At 41.8% G+C, this 23479-nt stretch overlaps 1 protein-coding gene across 1 annotated transcript in view; it reads left to right on the top strand.

Annotated features, from left to right (window-relative positions):
* pard6gb (par-6 family cell polarity regulator gamma b) overlaps window positions 1-23479 on the top strand; it is a 45392-nt gene that overhangs the window by 7171 nt on the left and 14742 nt on the right. The window contains exon 2 of the mRNA XM_053637252.1: window positions 3600-3822. Coding sequence (XP_053493227.1) covers window positions 3600-3822 — 223 coding nt within the window. The remainder of the gene's footprint in view (window positions 1-3599; window positions 3823-23479) is intronic.

The following is a 23479-nucleotide window of genomic DNA, read 5'->3' as shown; positions in this document are numbered from 1 at the left end:
TGGTTATGGTCTGATTATCGGTTGTTGTCTTTTCCATAACTATTCGATCCCGTGGCTAAAAACTAGCTGATGATACCATTTTTACATTTTTTAAAAATAAATAACAATAACCCTAGTTGCAAAAGTAGTAGATTAGGACGAACAAATCTTTGGGATGTACTATGAGCGTAATTGTGAGTAAATCAGTAAATCACATCATTGATTATTTTCCTGTAACAGCATACCTACATAACGTGCTTTTTAACCTTTATTTCTCTCGTGTGAGTGAAGTAACTAACCCGCTTACGCATTCTTTCTGAATGAATGTTTGTTAATGACACAAGGACTGACTGTTCGAGCTGTTTGTGTTTTCCATCGTGTTTAGCCGCATCTCGCACACACACACACATGCACACACACCTGCATTCATATTTGTGTGCGTTTGATAATCACAGGCTGTTTCTGACTCATGTAGGCTTTTCCTACCGAGAGTGTAATTACAGTGCATGCTGGGAACTGCTGTGAGAGCGGTGTTTTGGCGAGAGACAAAGCGAGGCCTGTGTTTTGCAGGCCCACGCAGCAAACATTAGTACAGCAGTCACATGATCACATGACCTCGGGCTCACCTCCAGCGCTGTCGTTGGTCACGAAGCTCATCCAAAACCCGAGTGTTTATTGTTGTGTAGCGGTGACGTGTGGGTGTTGTTGAACGTCTCAGTAATGGTTAATGTGTGTGTGTGTGTGTGTGTGTGAGTCTGTTTCCTGCACTGGCCTACTGTATACAGTGTCTTTGCTTCAGAGGACACAGAGCATGATGTCCCGTGCGCATGTTGCCCGTTCTGTTGCATGTTGCATTGTTCTATGCGTTTCCCGCCTCCTCTTCCTCCGCTTCCTCTTTTCAAACAGTGACTTCATCATAACCTGACAAGGGTGTGCTGCTGTAGAGCAATAATCAACAATGGAGTGGTGTGATGCGTCCAAACACAAAGCGGAGTTCCTCTTACCACCCGGAAGTTGATTATTATCATATCGCAGCACGTCTCCCGGTGCTTTATTTCCCTTATACAACCGAATGTTGCCAGATTGTTGAAGAATGCCACATTTATACTTCATTTAATCTGTTTTAGAGTTACGTTCAATATTGTGGAGCATCTCTGAGACAAGTTAGTTCCTGTTTTAGTTAAAAAGGCAACAAGAAAATGTAGCTTCTCGTGTTCTTGAGAATCCACGAAGCCATCAGTGGTGTTGATGGCTCCATAAACGCTCCATAAACGTCTCCTCACAGAAAACGTCACCGTATCATCAATTGCGCACTTTTTTTTTTTTAATCTGTTGACTGTAAGGAGATGTTTATTCTCGGGTTATCAAAAGTACCGGTACTTCGGTACCAAGTCCGTACTAAAAAGAGAAAAGTTGAGGGTACTAGATTTTCATAAGTACCTGACGCGTTGCCTGACACGTGGTCAGTCGGGAACTTTTCATGGGTGCACCGTGCAACAAGAAGACATTGGAGTCGAGCAGCAGCAGCTCCGCCGGTCACCATGGCTACGTCTGAACCCACATACCTACCTACTATATAGTAGGCGAAATACATGTATTTCTCTCGGACGCTCGTTTTCCGCTTTCGGTGCTATTCCCGCGAAGTGTATAAAAGCCGCACCCATAAAATTTACTTCCGTACGGATAGATGAACCGTGCTTTCAGGAAGAACGCCGCTTACCCGCGGTATTTACCCAAGCAGTTCAAGCAGGCGAGTTTAAAACGATGGAAGCGGTTGCATTATTAATGTTGTAGCATAATATTTAATTGGAGTGTATTACTGCAAGAGAACATCCTCGTTCTTGCTTACGTAATGGTTAGCGTACGCGCGTTTAACGCTAATACGGTCAGGAGTCCTTATTAACCGTTTAATGCTTTTAACTTTTATTGGGGTTAAATAAATGGGAGGACATGATGGGGTGTACTAATTGTACACAGCGGATGCTTTTTGATGAGCGATATATATCTGAAATGTATGTGTCAGAAAATAACGTGTGGCTAGCAGTGTTTACGTCTTTAATATCCGTCAGCCAGAAAAACATTTCTGCTCTTGTCTGGAGAACTCTAGTAGCTTTAATAATGAAATATTTGAAGTATGCAGAATGGCATTTTTAACAATACGTTTTATATTGATATGTAACTTTTATTAATAAAATAGTCTGTTGTTCAGTTAGCATGTTTCTGTGCTTTGCTTCGGTGCCGAATTTGGTACCGTGGAATTTTACTGGTATTGGTACCGACTACTGCAATTTTGGTACCTTGACAATCCTAGTTTATTCGACGGTTTTGGAAGGAGTCTGCAGCGTCAGAGATTTCTAACACTCGGGCGTAAAGCTAAAATCGTCAGGACAAGCTGGAATTTTGTCTTATTAAAATCATGATTTTTGTTTTTCCCCCTCTCTCTTTCGGCTGCACCCGTTTTTGTCTTATTAACTTCCTGATAGAGAGAAACGATAGAGGCTGGTGAGGGAACGAGGCTTTCTAGCTGATATATAACGTAAGTGAAAAGACGAGCTGACTCATTTCATGGACGTTCCACAGCGATAAATGTAACCATATATATATATAAATAAATAAAAAACAATAAAAAGTCTGATGCGTTGTTCTTTTATTAAATAAAAATTGTTAACACGGGCAAACGAGGAGTAAAGCACTTTGTGACAGGCTGTTATATGGAATCTGTTTTTACGTTTTTATTGTGCATTTTTTAAAATGTAGTTTGTCTTAAAGATGAAATGTTTGAATTTAAAAATCCTCCCATTTATACGTTTTTTTTTTTTTTTTTTTCCACTTTTAGGAAGCAGGTCATTGTTTTAAGTATTAGGCCGTGGCACACGGTTTGAGGTTTTCAGTGTTATGTTAGCACTAAGCTATCAGTATAGCACCTTGAAACACCATGAAACACTAACATGCATTACATTTAGAAGTTCATTTACATGCAAAAATGATCAGCTGTACATTTACTATAAAAGTGGCAGCACCTGTTTTATAAAAAAAATAATGAACGTAAGGAATATTTGGTCATTCCTCCCAGGCTCATGGAAAAGCGCAATATTCTGTCTTTCAAATTCTCCAAGTGTTTAAAGACTACACACACGGACCCAAAAGAAAATAAAGAGGTGGGAATTATGCTTTGGTTCAGACGCCTCACGGCCTGCTCCTGGACTGGGTTTTGTCGTGTACTGGAGAAATAGCGTGTCTAGTTTTCAGCTGTTGTTGGCAACTAGTGAAAGAAACGGACCTGACTTTTTTTCCAGTCGTAAATGTTTTAAGCAGCGTTTCACACGGACGTCAAACGGAGCAGAACTTTGCTGTGTGTCAGCACTGTGCTGTACTAACTCATCCTGTGTTTGAAAAGCTTCAAAGGAATCATCGTACGGAAAAATAACTGAGTAAATTTTAGTTCAGTCTACGTTTCGATCTCATTTACGACTCTAATTCGGCGTATTACGTCATGAGGCCTGTTGGTTATTTGAAATACCTTCCTGGCTGATTTGAATGTAAACGATCATTAATTGAACTGTACGATGGAATGGATGTAGATGTGAGCTCTTTGCGCTTTTCTGTTTTTTTCCCGGCAGTACGGGGCGGAGTTCCGCAGGTTTTCAGTGAACCGAGCGAAGCCTGGCAAATTCGAGGAGTTCTTTAAGCTGATCATGAACCTCCACCGCATCGCCAACATGGAGGTGATGATCGGCTACGCTGACGTTCATGGAGACCTGCTGCCCATCAACAACGACGACAACTTCTGCAAGGCCGTGTCCACTGCGCACCCGCTGCTCCGGATCTTTATCCAGAGACAAGGTACGCAGTCTTTTTTTCATCTCCAGGGCTGTAAAGATTCACTGATTGTAACAGTGTGGCGGAAATGGGGTGGATTATTCAATAAAATGCTATTTAGAAACATTTTCCAATAAACATTCAGTGCCACTCAGTTGCAGAAAAGGAGGCGTGGCCTCGGTGGCTGTTGGTCTCAAGGAAGGGGGTGTGGCCTCTGTGGCTGTTCTCAGTGAAGGAGGTGTGGTCTCTGTGGCTGTTAGTCTCAGTGAAGGAGGCGTGGCCTCTTTGGCTGTTGGTCTGAGTGAAGGGTATGTGTTGTACTCTGTGGCTGTCAGTTCAACTAAAAGAGGTGTGGCCTCTCTGAATTTCAGCCCAAGTAAAGGAGGTGTGGCTTTGGGCATATCAGTTTAAGTAATAAGGCATGGTCTGTGTGCATAACAGTCTTAGTGAAGAAGGCGTGGCTTTGCATGTCGGTTTAAATAAAGGAGGCGTGGCTTTGCATGTCAGTTTAAGTAAAGGAGGCGTGGCTTTGCATGTCAGTTTAAGTAAAGGAGGCGTGGCTTTGTGCATATCAGTTTAAGTAAAGGAGGCGTGGCTTTGTGCATGTCAGTTTAAGTAAAGGAGGTGTGGCTTTGCATGTCAGTTTAAGTAAAGGAGGCGTGGCTTTGTGTATATCAGTTTAAGTAAAGGAGGCGTGGCTTTGTGCATATCAGTTTAAGTAAAGGTGGCGTGGCTTTGTGCATATCAGTTTAAGTAAAGGAGGCGTGGCTTTGTGCATATCAGTTTAAGTAAAGGTGGCGTGGCTTTGTGCATATCAGTTTAAGTAAAGGAGGCGTGGCTTTGTGCATATCAGTTTAAGTAAAGGAGGCGTGGCTTTGTGCATGTCAGTTTAAGTAAAGGAGGTGTGGCTTTGCATGTCAGTTTAAGTAAAGGAGGCGTGGCTTTGTGCATATCAGTTTAACTAAAGGAGGCGTGGCTTTGTGCATATCAGTTTAAGTAAAGGTGGCGTGGCTTTGTGCATGTCAGTTTAAGTAAAGGAGGCGTGGCTTTGTGCATATCAGTTTAAGTAAAGGAGGCGTGGCTTTGTGCATATCAGTTTAAGTAAAGGAGGCGTGGCTTTGTGCATATCAGTTTAAGTAAAGGAGGCGTGGCTTTGTGCATATTAGTTTAAGTAAAGGAGGCGTGGCTTTGTGCATGTCAGTTTAAGTAAAGGAGGCGTGGCCTCCCAGCTACCACTTTTCAAATGAAACTGTTTGTACAACAAAACGCCGAATGGTACCGAAACAGCTCTAAATATTAACATTGTTACCATCTTTCATCGGATTGTTGATTGCATATCAAGACCTATGTAGTATCGTAAAGTAAAAATTGATAGCTTTATTAGTTTCTTCCCACAACCTTCTGTCTCCGGATTTGTTCCAGTCCTGTCTTTATTCGTGCTGTGTTTTTCCACCACTAAGCACTTCATTCACACCGAGCTGAAAATCAGTTCAGATTCTTCTCTCTAACGCTGACTGTCACCATGTTTACAGACGAAATGCTGAGTAAACACTGTCATGTGATTTTTGGGATTTTGAGCAGTATTTTTGTTTTTATTTCTTCATATACACACACGCGGACACACGCACACACACACAGACTCTGTGCTGTTATTCTCTATCTTTGCCTTGTCACATTTTCCCTTCATAGGGCCAGGTATTGGGCTTGCACAGCATTCATTGGAGTGTGTGTGTGTGTGTGTGTGTGTGTGTGTGTGTGAGAAACAGTGGTTAAGGTCTGGAGGTGACTTCCTGTAGGAAAGGCTGGTGGTGTGACTGGGTTTCCTGTGCAGAAGATCTGTGTTTTCACATGTCTCGATTCATGTTTTTACAGAGGTACAACCCTCAAATCTGGACAAATATGGTCGCCTTTGTGGAAAAGTACTGGTGTGTGGATGATGATGTTTAGTATTCATTAGAGCGTTATCTATTTGATTGAGTCCTTCTAGTGTGTGCGTGTGTGTGTGTGTGTGTGTGTGTGTGTGTGTGTGTGTGTGTATGCTTCCCACATTGGATCACTGGGTTGCTGCCATGGCAGACATTACATAGCTACAAAAGAACCCCATGCAAACCCAGCAGGGAAAAAGAGATGTCGAGCGGCTCCTGTCTGTCTCTCTGTGTCTCCATAAAAAGCACGCACATTCATGTCGTGAATCCTAGCTGGATGTTTGCCGGTCTTTACACGCTAATTTTTGCATACATGTACATGAAGACAGTAACAGATATTGGAATCCATCCACTGTTCATTACTCAAGTGCATCAGTTAGTTTGTGGCAGGATTTCAGGATGACATGAGAAATGTCTGGGTGTGGCCTAATATTCTAACGAGCATGCGTGATTGACAGCCGAGCAGGAATCGAACTTGTTCAACCCAAGTACGGACCGATCGAATCAAGGCGCATGATAAAAAGCGACGTGGGCGGGACTTGCGAGATCAGGCTTCTGATTGCTGAAGCTTAGGCAAGATTTTCTGCAGATGAGCTCCGCCCACTTTGCGTTGAAAGGGGTGAAATTCTGGCTCACGTAGACGCTGCGAAATTCTTCTGCAGGACCGGCATTAATTAAAGGAAAACGAGTTAACAAATGATCAGGCATTAATCTAGTCATAGATTTGAGTATTTACATTTGATCACAGTTTACAGTATCATCGCAGTATTTTATTTTAAAAGCCTCAGTCATTTCAATGGGGAATATTTTACCTCACACCTAGAGAGCGTTTCATTCAGACGTCTTAAATTTGCCCCACATTAAAAAAAAAAAAAAGTCCCGCCTACCTGTGGAGCCTCTTCACAGATAGACGTAGCGTGCTAGCTACTGTATATAGTAAACAAATGAATATCTTCCTTTATTTTCCACACAGGTCCATGTGTAGGCTTTAACGTGTCCCAGCAGTGAATACCAGCACGTCTTGTCTGCCGCTTTTGCATTACGTAAGCGATGTTTTCTCATGACAGCACAAGCTGTGTGGTCGATGGACTCGGCGTTGTCATGCTAATGCGGCCCGTTTCTCATAGCCGAGGCCGCCATTCAAGTCCGGCGTCCATTGTGTGCGCGGTACAATGAGGTGCGTTGTCAGGGGGGCGTCCAGCTCTCAGGGTGAGTCATCAGACATGAAGCTATGTGGTACCCGGGGGGGACGGGGGACGACACATTCCAGCTAGTCCTTGTTCACGAAACACACACACGTAGCTGGTGAGTCAGTCACGTGTCAGCAAATGTAAGTGTTTTGATGCAAGTATGGCCTGGAGTTTCAGATTTTATGGAAGTCCTGAAGTTGTGGAAAACAATCTTGACATGCTTGACATGTCATTAAACTATATTATGTAATATCTCATTATTTTGGCATAATAACCCCTCCCAAGATACCGTGTCCTTATTTTGATTTGCAATCTTGTTAATTCAGCTTATCAATTCTTTGTTTTAGGTGACCTCATACTATTATGATTCCTAATGCTCTCATGCGTTATAGTTCCTTAATCGTTCGGTCAGAGCATGCCGTACTATACTATCTGGCTTAGTTACTATCTGTAAACGTGCAAGTAGAATAAGAATTATTATTACTGTAAGCTAATATTCAGTAAATTTGTCCTAATGAAAGTGGGGTGTTAAATAATAATAATAATAATAAGTCAAAACAACAAGTTGTTATTAAATCGAAGTAACATCATGGCACGTTCCTTTTTTTTTTCCCACAGCTTGCAGTTCGGGGCTTCCTTAAGATTCAGATTCATACCGAGCAGAAATGTTTCTCTCGAAACCTCCTTCATCCTGAGCCTTTATCCTGTCCTCAATGCTGGGGACTTCCTTTATTTATTCCGAAAAGACAGACCCTGACGCAGTCTGCCACAATTTCCGTTCAGCGCTCCCGGCCTTTTGACGTTCTCTTTCGTCCCAGTAGCCGCTGTCTCGGAGCGGCCTAACGCTCAGGATAGCGCGGATAAGATTAAGACGCAGACATGCCCCTGCACAGCCCATCGCCGGGGACTTCCACTGAGACGAGCATATTGCAGAGCACCTGTTCTGGCCTGTGACGGGCCGGGAGGCAGACAGCATGTGAAAGATCCCTGAGTAATGACTAATCGGAGGCCAAATCTGGTCTTCCTCCATGTGCATCCTGTAGGGAAGAGCGTAAGGACGGTTGAGCAAGTACATAAGGTACAGCGGGGATTTTGAGACGGATAAACAAAGTGAAAAAGAGACAGTCTGGAAAAAGTCTGAAGCAGAATCTGTTCTGGAGCAGACATTTCTGTTCGTCTTGTTGCTTCATAGCAACTTACACCCCAGTGATGCTGAATTTTCGATTCTGATTGGGCAGAAGGTGTTGATTAAATTTCTATAACAGCAGCCCTGACAGTAGTTTCTATGGTAACCGCCTTCCCTGATGTGGATTTGTACGGTGGGCTGTCCACATAAGCAGTTTCCCATTGTCTCTTTTGTTTTTATATGAGACGCACACAACTCAGAAAATGTATAAATATAATATAAATAATCTCGATGAACAATTCGAAGCTTTTTTTTTTTTTCCCTCTCACATGCTGGTGCATGATGTTCTCTTCACAATCAAGATGTTTCATTTTATGTTATTTATTTTATAAGTTTTAAACATGTGGATGTCATAGTTTTCTTCTCTGAGTGTGTTGTTTTTTTATTCTTGCATGTGGTATATTCGGACGTGAGCTGTCAGTGTCGATACTTGACTCCAACTTCAGTTACATATTGACGATATTAAGCTGATGAAGAGCACGTGTCATGTCTTGATCGTTGCTACATATGGAGACGCAATGGTAATTAGTCTGAGTGTGGTAGAGCGAAGAGGGAGGCGGCACAGATGTATTGAAACCAGTGTTGGGAAGTGTTATTTTAATCAGAAAGAGCTTCATACACGTTGTATGTTTTAACCTCGGTTCTGGAGAGAATCAGCTCCTTGCAAGTCAGTGGCAGTTCACTTCGTGTTCGGCTGACGCTGCGTTCACATGCTCACCAGTCCCGTTTCCCGTTCCTGATGGTCATAATTACACCCTGTTTCCGATCGAGGCCTATGCTGACGTTCGCTGGCTAGCTAGCCACATAAAGATGCAGAAGAGCACAGTAGTAATGCATGAAGCCTTAACGGTGATGCGTAAAGACATTACTGATACATACCAACATGAAACAAAAAGACAAAACAGTGACTCAGATAGACGTTACAACTGTGTGTAAAGACGTGACGGAGATGCGTAAAGGACGTGACGGAGATGCGTAAAAGACGTGACGGAGATGCGTAAAAGACGTGACGGAGATGCATAAAAGACGTGACGTAGATGCGTAAAAGACGTGACGGAGATGTATAAGCACGTGACGGAGATGCGTAAAAGACGTGACGTAGATGCGTAAGGACGTGACGGAGATGTGTAAGCACGTGACGGAGATGCGTAAAGGACGTGACGGAGATGCGTAAGGACGTGACGGAGATGCGTAAAAGACGTGACGGAGATGCGTAAGGACGTGACGGAGATGCGTAAGGACGTGACGGAGATGCGTAAAAGACGTGACGGAGATGCGTAAGGACGTGACGGAGATACGTAAAAGACGTGACGGAAATGTGTAAGGACGTGACGGAGATGTGTAAGGACGTGACGGAGATGCGTAAAGGACGTGACGGAGATGCGTAAGGATGTGACGGAGATACGTGAAAGACGTGACGGAAATGTGTAAGGACGTGACGGAGATGTGTAAGGACGTGACGGAGATGCGTAAAAGGACGTGACGGAGATGCGTAAGGATGTGACGGAGATGCGTAAAAGACGTGACGTAGATGCGTAAGGACGTGACGGAGATGCGTAAGGATGTAACGGAGATGCGTAAGGACGTGACGGAGATGCCTAAATGACGTGACGGAGATGCGTAAAGTGTAACAGCTGTGCATAAAGACGTAAAAGTGTGGCATATAGATGTTACAACAATGCGTAGAGACGTAACAGTGATGCGTATAGATGTCACAGCTGCATGTAGAGACGTAACAGTGATGCGTATAGATGTCACAGCTGCATGTAGAGACGTAACAGTGATGCGTATAGATGTCACAGCTGCATGTAGAGACGTAACAGTGATGCGTATAGATGTCACAGCTGCATGTAGAGACGTAACAGTGATGCGTATAGATGTCACAGCTGCATGTAGAGACGTAACAGTGATGCGTATAGATGTCACAGCTGCATGTAGAGACGTAACAGTGATGCGTATAGATGTCACAGCTGCATGTAGAGACGTAACAGTGATGCGTATAGATGTCACAGCTGCATGTAGAGACGTAACAGTGATGCGTATAGATGTCACAGCTGCATGTAGAGACGTAACAGTGATGCGTATAGATGTCACAGCTGCATGTAGAGACGTAACAGTGATGCGTATAGATGTCACAGCTGCATGTAGAGACGTAACAGTGATGCGTATAGATGTCACAGCTGCATGTAGAGACGTAACAGTGATGCGTATAGATGTCACAGCTGCATGTAGAGACGTAACAGTGATGCGTATAGATGTCACAGCTGCATGTAGAGACGTAACAGTGATGCGTATAGATGTAACAGCTGCATGTAGAGACGTAACAGTGATGCGTATAGATGTCACAGCTGCATGTAGAGACGTAACAGTGATGCGTATAGATGTCACAGCTGCATGTAGAGACGTAACAGTGATGCGTATAGATGTCACAGCTGCATGTAGAGACGTAACAGTGATGCGTATAGATGTCACAGCTGCATGTAGAGACGTAACAGTGATGCGTATAGATGTCACAGCTGCATGTAGAGACGTAACAGTGATGCGTATAGATGTCACAGCTGCATGTAAAGACGTAACAGTGATGCGTATAGATGTCACAGCTGCATGTAGAGACGTAACAGTGATGCGTATAGATGTCACAGCTGCATGTAGAGACGTAACAGTGATGCGTATAGATGTAACAGCTGCATGTAGAGACGTAACAGTGATGCGTATAGATGTCACAGCTGCATGTAGAGACGTAACAGTGATGCGTATAGATGTCACAGCTGCATGTAGAGACGTAACAGTGATGCGTATAGATGTCACAGCTGCATGTAGAGACGTAACAGTGATGCGTATAGATGTCACAGCTGCATGTAGAGACGTAACAGTGATGCGTATAGATGTCACAGCTGCATGTAGAGACGTAACAGTGATGTGTATAGATGTCACAGCTGCATGTAGAGACGTAACAGTGATGTGTATAGATGTCACAGCTGCATGTAGAGACGTAACAGTGATGCGTAATAACGGCACACAAACACATAAAGACATGCACTGGGTAAAGATGCAACAATGACGAATAAAAATGTGAAAATGATGAGTAAAGCTATAGCAACAATACGTAACGACATAACGTAACAATGACGCATTAAGACGTAACACTTACAGGAAGATGTTGACAGAAAGATGTTGGCAGCTTTGCCACATTGCTTGCACAGTTTTTTTTTCTTCGTGATTAATGATTCAACTGAGAATTCAAATGACATCCAAATAATGTGGTGTCATGACAGTTATGTAAATGAAGTGATGTGAATTATCGCTGCTTTCTGCGTGTTCGGAGCAGGGCCGCCTTTTGAGGAGCGTTAAAGTTGCTTAAGACCCTTCCGATACAGAAAGCGCCGAATAGAAAAGCCTGGGGAATTTCAGTGGTCTTCTGCTCGCAGAGGAAATTGCAAATCACAAACTTTCACACAAACCAGAAAAGCTCAGATTCTGCCGAAAGAGGGGGAAAAATGGAAATGGAAGCAAAAACCACAGAGCAGTGTGGGCGATGTGGGCTCAAGTTATTTAAGAGAGGCTTTTAGGAGTCGTGTGTGCGAGTTTGTTGTTTGTCTGATGCCTCAGGAAACGGAGCTCGAATCACTAGAGTCTACTAGAGACCTCAAGCCTGTGTGCTATGCGTTTAGTATTTGTGACCTTGCATTGGAGTTGAGGTATGCCATAGGACATAGTTGGATCCTTTTGTCATTTGGACCGTACATATACGTTTTAAAAATGTTCGTGTTAGCAAATTGCTGTTGCGTGTTAAAGGGTTTAAATAAATTGCGATGTGCAGTTATTGGAAAACAATCAACCTTGAGGTGCAACAAGAAAACCTGCATCACACCACCTGGTCGTTGATTGTTGTCGTATGACTGCATGCCCTCACGGTGTTTTATTCCTTCTAGATAGTAACGTACTCCGTTATCTCATGGGAAAGAGTATGAAGTAGATCTCACTGATTGTTTTGGCTTGTGTTTAACGGTGGAAATCCTAAATCTGTTACTGAGAGAACAAAGCTTGGCATGGCTTGAATAGCGATCAGTCATCAGTGCATGGAGTAATGTAGCTTTGGCTCTGGGAACGTTGCCCTGTTCAGTGAAGTGCGTGGCCATTTTTGTCATTTCTGCCATTCAGAAGAAATTAACACGGTGCGTTTGAGGTTTTTTTTTTTTTTTTTCTTCCCCCACCTGTTTGCCTTAAATCTGTTTTGATCCATCACCCATTGGAAAATTCCCCAATTTCAGCCTGGTAAATTTCAGGAAATCGCTTTTCAAGATGCCGGTTGGTAAACTTGTCACGGTTTATTAGCTCATGCTAGAAACGGTGCCCAGATTCTTTCTGTTAAGAGGGAGTGAAGGAGCGTTTTGGGGGGAAGGGAGCAGGGGGAGTCGAGGAGGGAGGGTAGGGGTGACGTGACCTGCTCTGATCTCTTGACTCTCAGCTTTATAAAACCCCCTGCGTTCACAACACACACACGCAAAAAAAAAAAAAAAAAAGTTCCGTTTCTTCTTTCCTCACGTTGGGGAAGATTGTACTGGTGTGGAATTTTTTGGCCCACTTTGTTTTGTTTGGCATAGACACGGTTCCTGTGTAACATGAGATTTCAGTATTACCAGCTTCTTACTTTCAAGCTTGCGTTATTGGAAATTTGATTCAAATCCAAATTACAGAATGTGTATCATTTTAGGATTTATAGTGTTTATGTATTAACTTCAAATTGGTGTGGAATTTTTTGGCCCACTTTGTTTTGTTTGGTCCCACCGTGGCCATGTGTGTGCGGAGTTTGCATGTTCTCCCTGTGCTGCGGGGGTTTCCTCCGGGTACTCCGGTTTCCTCCTCCAGTCCAAAGACATGCACGGTAGGCTGATTGGCGTGTCTAAAGTGTCCGTAGTGTATGAATGGGTGTGTGAATGTGTGTGTGATTGTGCCCTGCGATGGACTGGCACCCTGTCCAGGGTGTACCCCGCCTTGTGCCGGATGCTCCCTGGGATAGGCTCCAGGTTCCCCGTGACCCTGAAAAGGAGCAAGCGGTAGAAGATGGATGGATGGATGGATTGTTTTGTTTGGCATAGACACGGTTCCTGTGTAACATGAGATTTCAGTATTACCAGCTTGCTACTTTCAAGCTTGCGTTATTGGAAATTTGATTCAAATCCCGATTACAGAATGTGTATCATTTAGGATTTATAGTGTTTATGTATTAACTTCAAATTAAAGAACTTGGAAATATTTATAGCGAATCATTTAGCTATGCTAAGCAGATAGCTTTTATATATTTCTACTAATTCATTATCGACCCTAATTTTGTATATTAGTCTGTTTGTAATCATTAATTATTTTCTTGGCCAAATTGGCTTTGTGTATTTGTCTATTTTCATCAGTGCATTGTTGGCCCCAAAAAATGTTTTTATGCACTAGCTTATTTAAACGAAACATTTTTATTATCTAGTATTTTTTCTCAGTTTAGATACTGTCAAGTCTCTCTTATCATATGACCTGGGGAATCACTAACTGCCCAGTTCTATTGCTGCGTTCAACTAAATCTTGTAACTCTTGACCTCCGACTAGGAAAAACCAAAGAAAACGAATTTTCTCATTTGTAAGTCGCTTTGGATAAAAGCATCTGCTAAATGAATAAATGTAAACGTAAAACACCCAGTTGATTCCTACTTGTAAACTTGCGACAGTCTCCTTAAAGTGCACCTATTATGGTTTTGAAACGTGCCTAATTTTGTTTTAAAGGTCTCATACAATAGATTTACACTGGTCAAGAAGCATTATAACATGCTCATAATTTAAATGGCAGCATTACCTTTTTTCCTCCCAGCGTCACAAACGACTCGTTAAATGATTCGTTGTAAAGGATTCGTTCTAAACTCCTCCGTTCAGAGAGCATACTCTGCTCTGATTGGTCAGATGTCCCAGTCTGTTGTGATTGGTCTACCGCTTTCAGTGAGCAGCCGATGAAGACCAGAGGCGGGGCTTTTTGTTACAAACCTACGTAGGTTAGTACAGGAAGTAAAGTCTGGAATCACTAACGACTCGATTCAGCTGTTCAGAATCGGTTCCTTTGTTTGGGAGTCGATAACTCCGTTTGTCCTGCGCTTTGATCTTTGAAACTTTGCAGACTTTTTACATTCACAAACAGCTCTATATATAACGCACTACATGAAAGGTAATATTTGAAAAAAACATAATAGGTGCTCTTTAACTCTAAGTTCAGTAAGTGACGTCAAATCAACATGGCTGCTTGCAGCATGAGTACAAATTCGCTTGTTAATAATTGCTATAATGCTATTACACCGAGTATACAGTTTGCTGTTTTGAGGAGGAGCATATACATCTCTCATCACAGTTAGCTGGCTATCACTCTAATGCACAGGGGACAAAGTAATGGCACCCCTCTCACACAGACAGCATTTCACTGGTTCCATGTAAGGTTTGTTCATGCCGTACAGGATTTCGTGGAGTTTTTCCTTTTGTGATTGATGTGGCCAAAAATGCTTTATTTTGCTGCTGCCTTTTTCAAAATTTGTGATGCAAAAAAGTATTTTTGCAGAAAACTACTTGAATTGGCGAAATTACGTGAAATTGTTGTCTTTCATGGTGATGTGTGTTGATAAATGCGAGCTTTTAGCTGTACTCATGTTCGACACGCGTGAATCGAAGAGGGCTTTGGCTGAATGAGTATCGTTATGACGTCACATGACGCGTCTCGGCCCAAGTCTGCAGTAATTTAGAAAAATCGCAAGCTCCTCCGAATAGGATAGGGTTTCCTTGATTTTGCGTGAATTTCTGCGATCGGAAAATCACAAAGTCCTGTCGGAACTGATCGTTCCTGCACGAAGTCCCCTCTATGCTTTTCCCGTCCTGTTATGTAAGTACATCAGAGGATTACACAACTCGTAGTTGGGTCTCGTCCTGACCCCACACCCCTGTGGTTATTTTTGGCCTGGGGAAAACCCAAGCACAGCTTTTTCAGTTAAAAAAAAAAAAATGCAACCATTACCTAAATAATGTTTTGCTTTTATTTATTTATTTATTTATTTTGTAAGAGTAAAAAGATTACAAGGTTCTATATCCATTCAACAGCAGCTCCTCTCTCTTGTCTGGCCAAAAGCTATATAATTAAAAGCACAGATTTTTTTTTTTCTTTAATAAGAGATCAGACAAAACAGCAGGTGTTATTAATAATAGGTTTTTTTGAAGCAGGGAAAGAAAAACAGCTGTGGGACCACTTTCCTGTGGCTTCAGTGCTCGTCTTCTCCTCCCTCTCTCCAGTGAAAGTGCTGATCTCCTTCAAAAAAAAAATCCCAGTCAGCCAGAAACGTCCTCTCAAACCAGACGCTATTTTGTGGTTTTTATATTTTTTTGGCTTTGCAGTGCTTCCACAAATATTCACACACACGCTCATTTTGCCAGATTAGCATGTTTGCTCCGCTGTAACACCGCTTTTTCATCGACTATTACTGGAGTCCTTTTCGTGCCATAGAGCTCTATTACTGATGGCAGCTAATACTACCTAGCTAACTGTTTTTGTCTCGATAACAGCTAGCTAGGTTCGGGTTCTAATACGTTAGCCGCTTACGTTAAACTATGTAACACTATACCACATCACTGTTGAATTCTTTATTCTGATTGGTCAGAAAGTGCTGCCAAAATTTTTCTAGAACAGCAAATCACAGGTTTATATTAATGCACTCGTTCTAAATATGTGATCGTTTCTATAATAACGGCTAATTCACAGGGACATCTATGGTGGGCCTTTCATATAATCTGATGTAGAAGAAAATGCGTGCAATTGTTCATATGGTGAGTTTGTTGGTCACCTGTGAGATGTTTATGTAGCCTCCAGTGTCAGCGCTTTGTCAAGTCAGATGTAAAGTTATCAGACACGGGAAAGTCCTCAGGACAGAAGAGTAGTTTTCTGGTAACAAGACAAAGTGTCTTTGTCTTTGAGAGAGGAAAAAAGAGAGACTGTCGAGGGATCAGCTGTTTATAGTAGCTATAACATATGCGCTAACAATATTAACTTGTTTCATCGAACTATTAATGGATAAAAAAAAGTATGACCTGCCGTTCTTTAATAAATGAGAATGGTTCGTGCAATTTGCTGTGGTATAAGAGAAATAAAACACTGTGGTACGCGCTCTTTGCTTATTTGGTAATAGTAACTCGGCTTCGTGTTGGGCCGCATCACACCACCCAGTTGTTTATTGTCATCTTCTAATAGAACGCACCATTGTGTTTTACTCCTTACATGATGTCAGTCAATCTGTGAGAGGGGAAAAATATGACTCAAAGCGGTATATAGAGTGTTCATTTTTTTTTTTTTAAAGGTGGTTGGGTAGTAAGCATTTTCATCAGTTAGAGGGACAGGTCTGTCCACCATGTTGTTTTTCGGGGAACTTTGTGTTCAATGGACAGAATGGCACGTGATGTTGGCTTAACCCCTGAAGTCTCAATTTATCGTTTCAGTTATTCATTTAAAACCATTCACTATTAATTATTCAGTATCTACAGATAAACTGTGGAGACTAAATAGTCTAATGGGTGCTGGGAGATTAAGGATTTATTGTATCGCAGTAAATAGTATTTACCTACGCAGCCCTTTTCTGAATGAAAGGTACTGGGGATATTTTTGAAGTGCCCACGATGCCAATATTGTGGATGTTAAATATCCCAAGTACACTCGATATCCAATTCAGTTATTTGGAGCTCGGATACATTTCATCCTTCTTGCATTTCAGGTTTTTGTTTTTTTGGTAATTTGTGCACAACAGCCAGCCGGTTTTGACCTTTATCTTGTGCTGAATATGGTGAGCAGTCGCTCTGAGGTGATTAATCAGGCTGTAACAGGCGGCATTTGGCTTCACCTCTGTGTCTCCTTCTGTGCTGTTGCTTAGTCGCTGCTCCACGGGAAGCTCCTGACTTTGTTCCTGTGCCATGTTTGCGGTAACGCTGTAAAATAACCTCGGCGGGTGTGCCTCTGTCTGTCTGTGTGTGGTCCGTCTCATAAAGAGGTGCTGTACTCTCAGCGGGAGTAGCCATATAGGGATGCTAAATGAACTGCAGGTGGGATGGAGTGGAAACTGACACACCACCCTCGCTTTTTCCACGTCTCTGACGACCCACAGATCTTCATACACTCCGATGTGACCGAGGGTGTGTTTTAGTTTTGCTTCATCGTCGTTGCTCGTATTGCTCTTTAATTCCATCATGACCGCAGCTATGCGGTTCACGGGCCTGTTTTTGCCAGGCTTGAAGCTTTGATAAATATAAATAAACATGCTTCGTTTCCCCTCAAATTCATCTCGGTGAGCATTTTGTTTTTGTGGTTTTTCCGTCTAATGCATTCTCACTCCACAGACCACAACTCCTGCCTTTATTCAGCATCATCACACGCATGATTCAACGTGATTCAACTGCCTGTTCGGTGTGCCAGTTTGATGACCTAATTTTATATTGTTTAATAGCTAGTGAACTCTGCCAAGATTCAGTTGTCTGGGATGTTTTTTAAATGACTTGGCTGCCTAATCTTGTATCACGGTTTTTGGATATTACCACAATACTGTTGTTTGTTTTTTAAGCTTGACTGGAACTATATGGGGTTGCCTTCGCCGAGAAGGTGTATGTGATGGTCCTTTGAGTTTAAGGATCTAATAGAAGCAAGCCATCCTTTTCCTTCCCTCTAAATCAGTATAAGCTTCATCTTCATCTCCATCGTATGAGCACAAACACGCCCTAAAATGGTGCCTAGCTTGGTGAAAAGGGTCTGTCTGACAGATGTGAGTCAGTATATCAAAAGTCTACATGGGCCTAGTTTTATTAGTGCATTTATAAAGGTTTTTGTGTGTGTGTGTGTGTGTGTGTGTGTGTGTGTGTGAAATATCCTATCAAGTTAGCTTATATTAGCCATCTACCTAGCATTACAGTTAAGATTCTGATTTGTAAATGTGACTTAAATATCTCCTGTCAAGGTAGCCTAGGTAGATAGATAGCTTTAGCAGTGATCATTTAGGAATATTCCTTGAATAAATCCTCTTAGAAATCCTGGCAGGTTCGCTTCTGTTAGTTAGCTAGTGTTAGTAGTGATCACTTTTTTAATTAAAATATTTAATATTCCTTCATAACCCTGTCAGAAATCTTATCAAGTTAGCATATGTTAGCTAGCTGTCTAGAGTTAGCAGTGAAGATTATGAAAATGTATGCATATGGCTGAAAAATAGTCTGAAATCATGTCAGTTTAGCTAGCTAGCGTTAGTGTTGAAAATGAAGGACAATATTTTTGAATACGAGTTCCTGTCAGAAATCCTAACAGGTTAGCATATGTTAACTAGGTGGCTAGAGTTAGCAGTAAATATTATGACCATTTATTAATATGAGTGAAATCTCCTGTCAGAAATCTTTAATCAGGTTAGCATATGTTAGCTAGCTGGCTAGAGTTAGCAGTGGAGATTATGACCATTCATGTATATGACTGAAAACTCCTGTCAGAAATCTTTGTCAGGTTCTCATGTTAGTTAGCATTAGTAATGAGGATTATAAAAATGTATGAACATGGCTGAAAAATAGTCAGAAATCTTGTCAGTTTAACTAGCTAGCGTTAGTATTATGAAGAACATTATTTTTTAAAGGAATATGCCTTCCTGTCAGAAATCTTTCTAGAGAAAAAGAACGTTTTTTGGAACGAAATACTTCAGCTATGCAAGTACAAATGCTTCTGAGTCTTTAGTCGGTGAAACCAGTTGATGTCCAGAATGGTTCAGCATAACAAGAATCTATAGATAGGGTATATAATATGTATAAACGTATATAAAAATGGAAAATAAATGTGTCATCTTTTCATTCCTTCACCTTGTTATGTAAAGGTGGGGGGGGTTTGGTGGCCTTAAGCTGGAATCTACAGACTGTAGTTGTTTATAGCTTGAGGCTGTACTTTGTAGCCTCTGGATTTTTCCTCAGTCCAGTGTGGTTAGGCAGACATGTGATTCTGGGTGTGTATCAGCAGTGATGCATTCTGGGTAATGGTGGTTCTTGCTGAAGTGTTGTAAAGCTGGTAGAGCTGGTCTGCTCACTCTGCTTCAACTGATTTTTGCAATCTGGAAGACAAGGCCAGGCATGTGGAGCCTGTTAGGCTGCCTCGGTTGAGGCGAACACTAACAGACTCCGTCGTGGATTTCCTCACTTTGATTCAGAACTACAAGGACAAGTGGGAACTTGTTTATCAGTGATTGTGTGTTGTTTTTTAAGAATTTTTTTTTTTTGGTGCATTGGGGTGAGGGTGCTAACATCTCAAATTCCTCCTAAACGAACACTGGCAACTTGATGACTGTGAATTTTTTAGGTTACTTCTTGTCTTTCATCCTCACAAAGCTTTCTCTGTTTGTCATAAATCACATGACCTCACACTAAATAGTGATATTTCACAATCGCTTAATGGTATTTCACCTTAGCCGTGAAGATAATGAACATCTAGTACATTCCACTATTGTTTTTTATTCTTTGCATTCTGGCACCATCTTGTCATAGCATTCTTTTGAGGCTGTCTGTAAAATGAAGATAATTAACAGCTTGGCTTGAGCTGTATTCCATGCTGCAAGACTGTAGATATCTGCTGTGTTTGGTGACCATATGCCGAATGTGGAATCCGTTCTCCTCTCTCTAATCTTGACCGTATCCACATCCTCTTTTTCACCGGCTATTGACAGATTTCTGTCTGCTCCCCAGCCTCTGTGGTTAAGGAAGTATGAATATAGACCAGACCCACCTTGTTTCCGCGGTCGGTGCTAGTTGTTTTTAGCGGCATTAGCATGTTCTGGAAAGATCATGACCCTCAGTATGCCTCCATTCCAAAGCTGTGTTTAATGCACGCTTTTTTCGACTCGTCCTTGCTATTTTCCTTAGTGAAGCACCGCCAGTATTATAAAACTCATTCCATTACTTTATTAGCTCAGATGATTTTTGTTTGATGAACCCTTGAAGGCCCGAGGAAACAATTTAACATAACTATAGACTTCAGGAGCAGAACTTGCCCAGAAGGAATTGCGGTCTGGCGAGGTTGACGTTTTATCTAACCAAATATGATGCTAGTTATAATGTTTATATAGTTTTGTACACAGCTCCAAATGAAGTCTTGCTGCCTAAAGTATATTGTTGTTTGTGTTCCTTTGAGAAATATATTTAGAGCTGCACGTATCTCCCTCCAGTTGTTCTGCAAGTGTCCACTACACAGCAATAGCACGATATATATATATATATATATATATATATATGTATATATATATATATGTATATATATATATGTGTGTGTGTATTCTTTTTAAAGAATTTTCAAACTAATATTTTGCTGTTTGAAATTGTTTGGACAGATTGTTTAGGTGTACCAATCTACTGTACATTTCATTACATGTACACAGAATAAACTAGACTAAATTTCAATATGACCAAATTCCTGATGCACGCTCACTTCAGCAAGCTTAAAGAACTGTGAGCTACTGGAAGTATGGAAGGATACACCAATTTCATTCTTGAAAACGCAATGAAACCACAGTTGGTGTGGAAATGCAATGAAACCACCGCAATGGTGACCACAGTTGCAGCTTGGCCTTCCGATGCTATAACTGTTAGTGGTGGACTGTCTTCTGTTGGGCCTGTATGATTTCATTTTAATCCATTACAGAATGAGCACTCAAAAACAAATAAAAATTTGTGGAAAGTTCAGGCATTCAGTAGCAGATGTGATCCTGTCAAAGATGTCTGGTAGGGTACAGTTTTGCAAGCCAGACGTCTAGCTATTGGTAGATATTGGGGTAGTCTTCATCACTCAGCAACGGAGCTACAACAAACAGAAACCCACAATTGCATGGCTTATTGTGCCTCAGAAAACCATGGGAAATGTAACTGATGTTGGGAATTTCTTTGTAGATATTATGGTTTTGGTCTGAAAAGCTAATGTTTTCCTGTTGGACTGGTAAGAACCAATGCACACAGCTGCACATAGCCAACATGAAGTCTATTAGTAAGGTGATGGGCCACTTTGATCTGCTATAACATCTTCAGTGCACATTGGCATGCAAGTCTCTGGAACTGTACTGAAAGGATGAAGAGTGACAATGGTGGTGGAGAGCTCTAGCGGAGAACACCTTGCTCCAGAATTTCCCATTGGTGTGTAATTGGGTTGGGATCTGGTGATTTGTGAAGGTATGATTTACATCATTTCATCCTCATTCAACCAGTGAGTGAGCCCACTTGTTCTGTGGATGTGGGGTTGGGGGAGGGGAGAGGGGGTGGAACCATCCTGGAAGAGAGCGCTCCCATCAGGATAGAAACATTTCGTCGGAGAATAAGTTCGAAGGAAAGCTGATGGAAGTATATTGAAAACAGCACAGGAATGCGGAGTATGTTTACAGTAGTTCCCAAATTGGATCTCAGTCACAGCCATAATCGGCTCCGTTTCCCTTCCTCCCTTCCATGAAGCCACACGCACAAACAGACGAATCCCAGTGCTCTGGGCCATGAGAGTCGCAAGTGCGCAGAGTGTTTTGGAAAGCCTGGACTCTGCTGCTGGACTATTTTGGGTCCCTTAATTACAACGTAGGCTCCCGTCCTCATCCTCCATAGTCCGATACACACACATGCACACACATTGGGCATGGTGCATCCACCATGGCAAGATCAACCGACTAACAAACAAACAAGGCGGCTGTGAGACTCCGTGTCTCCGGCATTTCTTTTCTAACCAGCAGTTATGGTTAGAGGGAAAGAGGAAGGAGAGGGGGTTGAAGAGCCACAGTGGGGAGAAATGATTGCGCTGAACTCCTTTTCCGATGAATTTTTGAGGCCAAGAGGCTGAATGTGTTATTTGCTGACTGAAACGTCTGGTTTCACGTCTCGCACATACTCTGGTTCTTTTCAGTAAGATCATAAGAAGCCGTGGAAAGACACGATTCTGTTCTTCTGGTTTGATTAAGTGGAAGTTCCAGATTGTTGGCAACGTTTATGCTCTGTCCCATTTATACCTGAGAATATCAATGAATTATTCCAGTATTAGGCACATTGGGTAGATATGTACCGTCATACTTGTTGGTTATTTATTGGTGCTGTTAGGACTTGGTATTCTTAAAAATTTCTTTCCACAGATCACTAACCAGTTGCACTTTTAATCTGTTACAAATGCAAATACAGACTGTATCAAATCAACAGCACTTTTTCTAGTTTAATAAACTAGCTTTTAGGTTTTATTATTTATTATAGTAACTAACTAACTAATAACTATCTTTGACAGTCCTTAAGTAAGTATTAAACAGCATAGAGTTTTAAATTATACACTCTTGGGTGTGCTGTAATAGGAAAATAATCGACGACAGGGTGATGTGATGTGATGCGGACCAACACGAGGCGGAGTTACCTTTTAAGATTGTTATTAAGATCAAAGTTACGTTTAGTGTAATTTCTGCAAAACAAGACGAAAAAACTCAGCTTTTCATGTTACAGAGAAACAAAAAAAACCTCCAAAAAACTCCAGCAAACCCTCTGTCTTGAAGCCTTTGGCAGAAAACGTCCTGACCGTTTTAAAGCTCTGACACCGGAGACTCCTTCCATAACTGAAAAATGAATGTCGCCTTAGTAGGGCTGCACCTAACAATTATTTTGATAGTCGATTAATCTGTCAATTATTTCTTCGATCGATCGATTAAACAGACCCGACTAATCCGTAATGAAATTCATTGTCGATTATTATCAGTCTAATCGATTAATTGTTGCAGCCCTACTCCTTACGGAAAACAGCATTGTCTGTTTTGTCTTGGTTTTTTACCTAGCAGTTATATGTTGTTGGGTTTTTTTGTTTGTTTGTTTGTTTTTTAACTAACGGTTATTAGGTTTAGATTATGTGGCGCGTCGGCCGTGCAAGTCCCTGTGAGTGCGCTGTTACTGTGGAAACGATAACGTGTTAGAATGAGCACATTAATATCAACCTACTGAAACTAATCCACACCTTCCCTTCTGACCAATCAGATTCGAGTATTCAGGAGCACCGTGGTATAATAACGATCTTAACCACCGTAAGCATCGGCTCTCTGGTGAAACGGCGCGTCACAGACCCTTCTTCGGGTGTAAGGTTTCTCATTTTATTACAGTGTTCAGTCATCTTCAGATCAATCGAAAGAAATATTTTGGTCACCTGTCGAGAGTGAACATGACTTCATGAGGACAAAATGGCCACCCTACAGTAGGTCCGTGTACAACGTGTGAAACCTTTTGAAATACAATAATGAGTCACCGTGCTAGACGTTATCATGATGTGAAAATGTAATATTGAGACATACCTACTTCTGTTAGATATTTATTGA

Source organism: Ictalurus furcatus, chromosome 12 (genome assembly GCF_023375685.1).
Source record: "Ictalurus furcatus strain D&B chromosome 12, Billie_1.0, whole genome shotgun sequence".
NCBI classification, from domain to species: Eukaryota; Metazoa; Chordata; class Actinopteri; order Siluriformes; family Ictaluridae; genus Ictalurus; species Ictalurus furcatus.
This window is presented reverse-complemented; position numbering and strand designations above follow the sequence as displayed.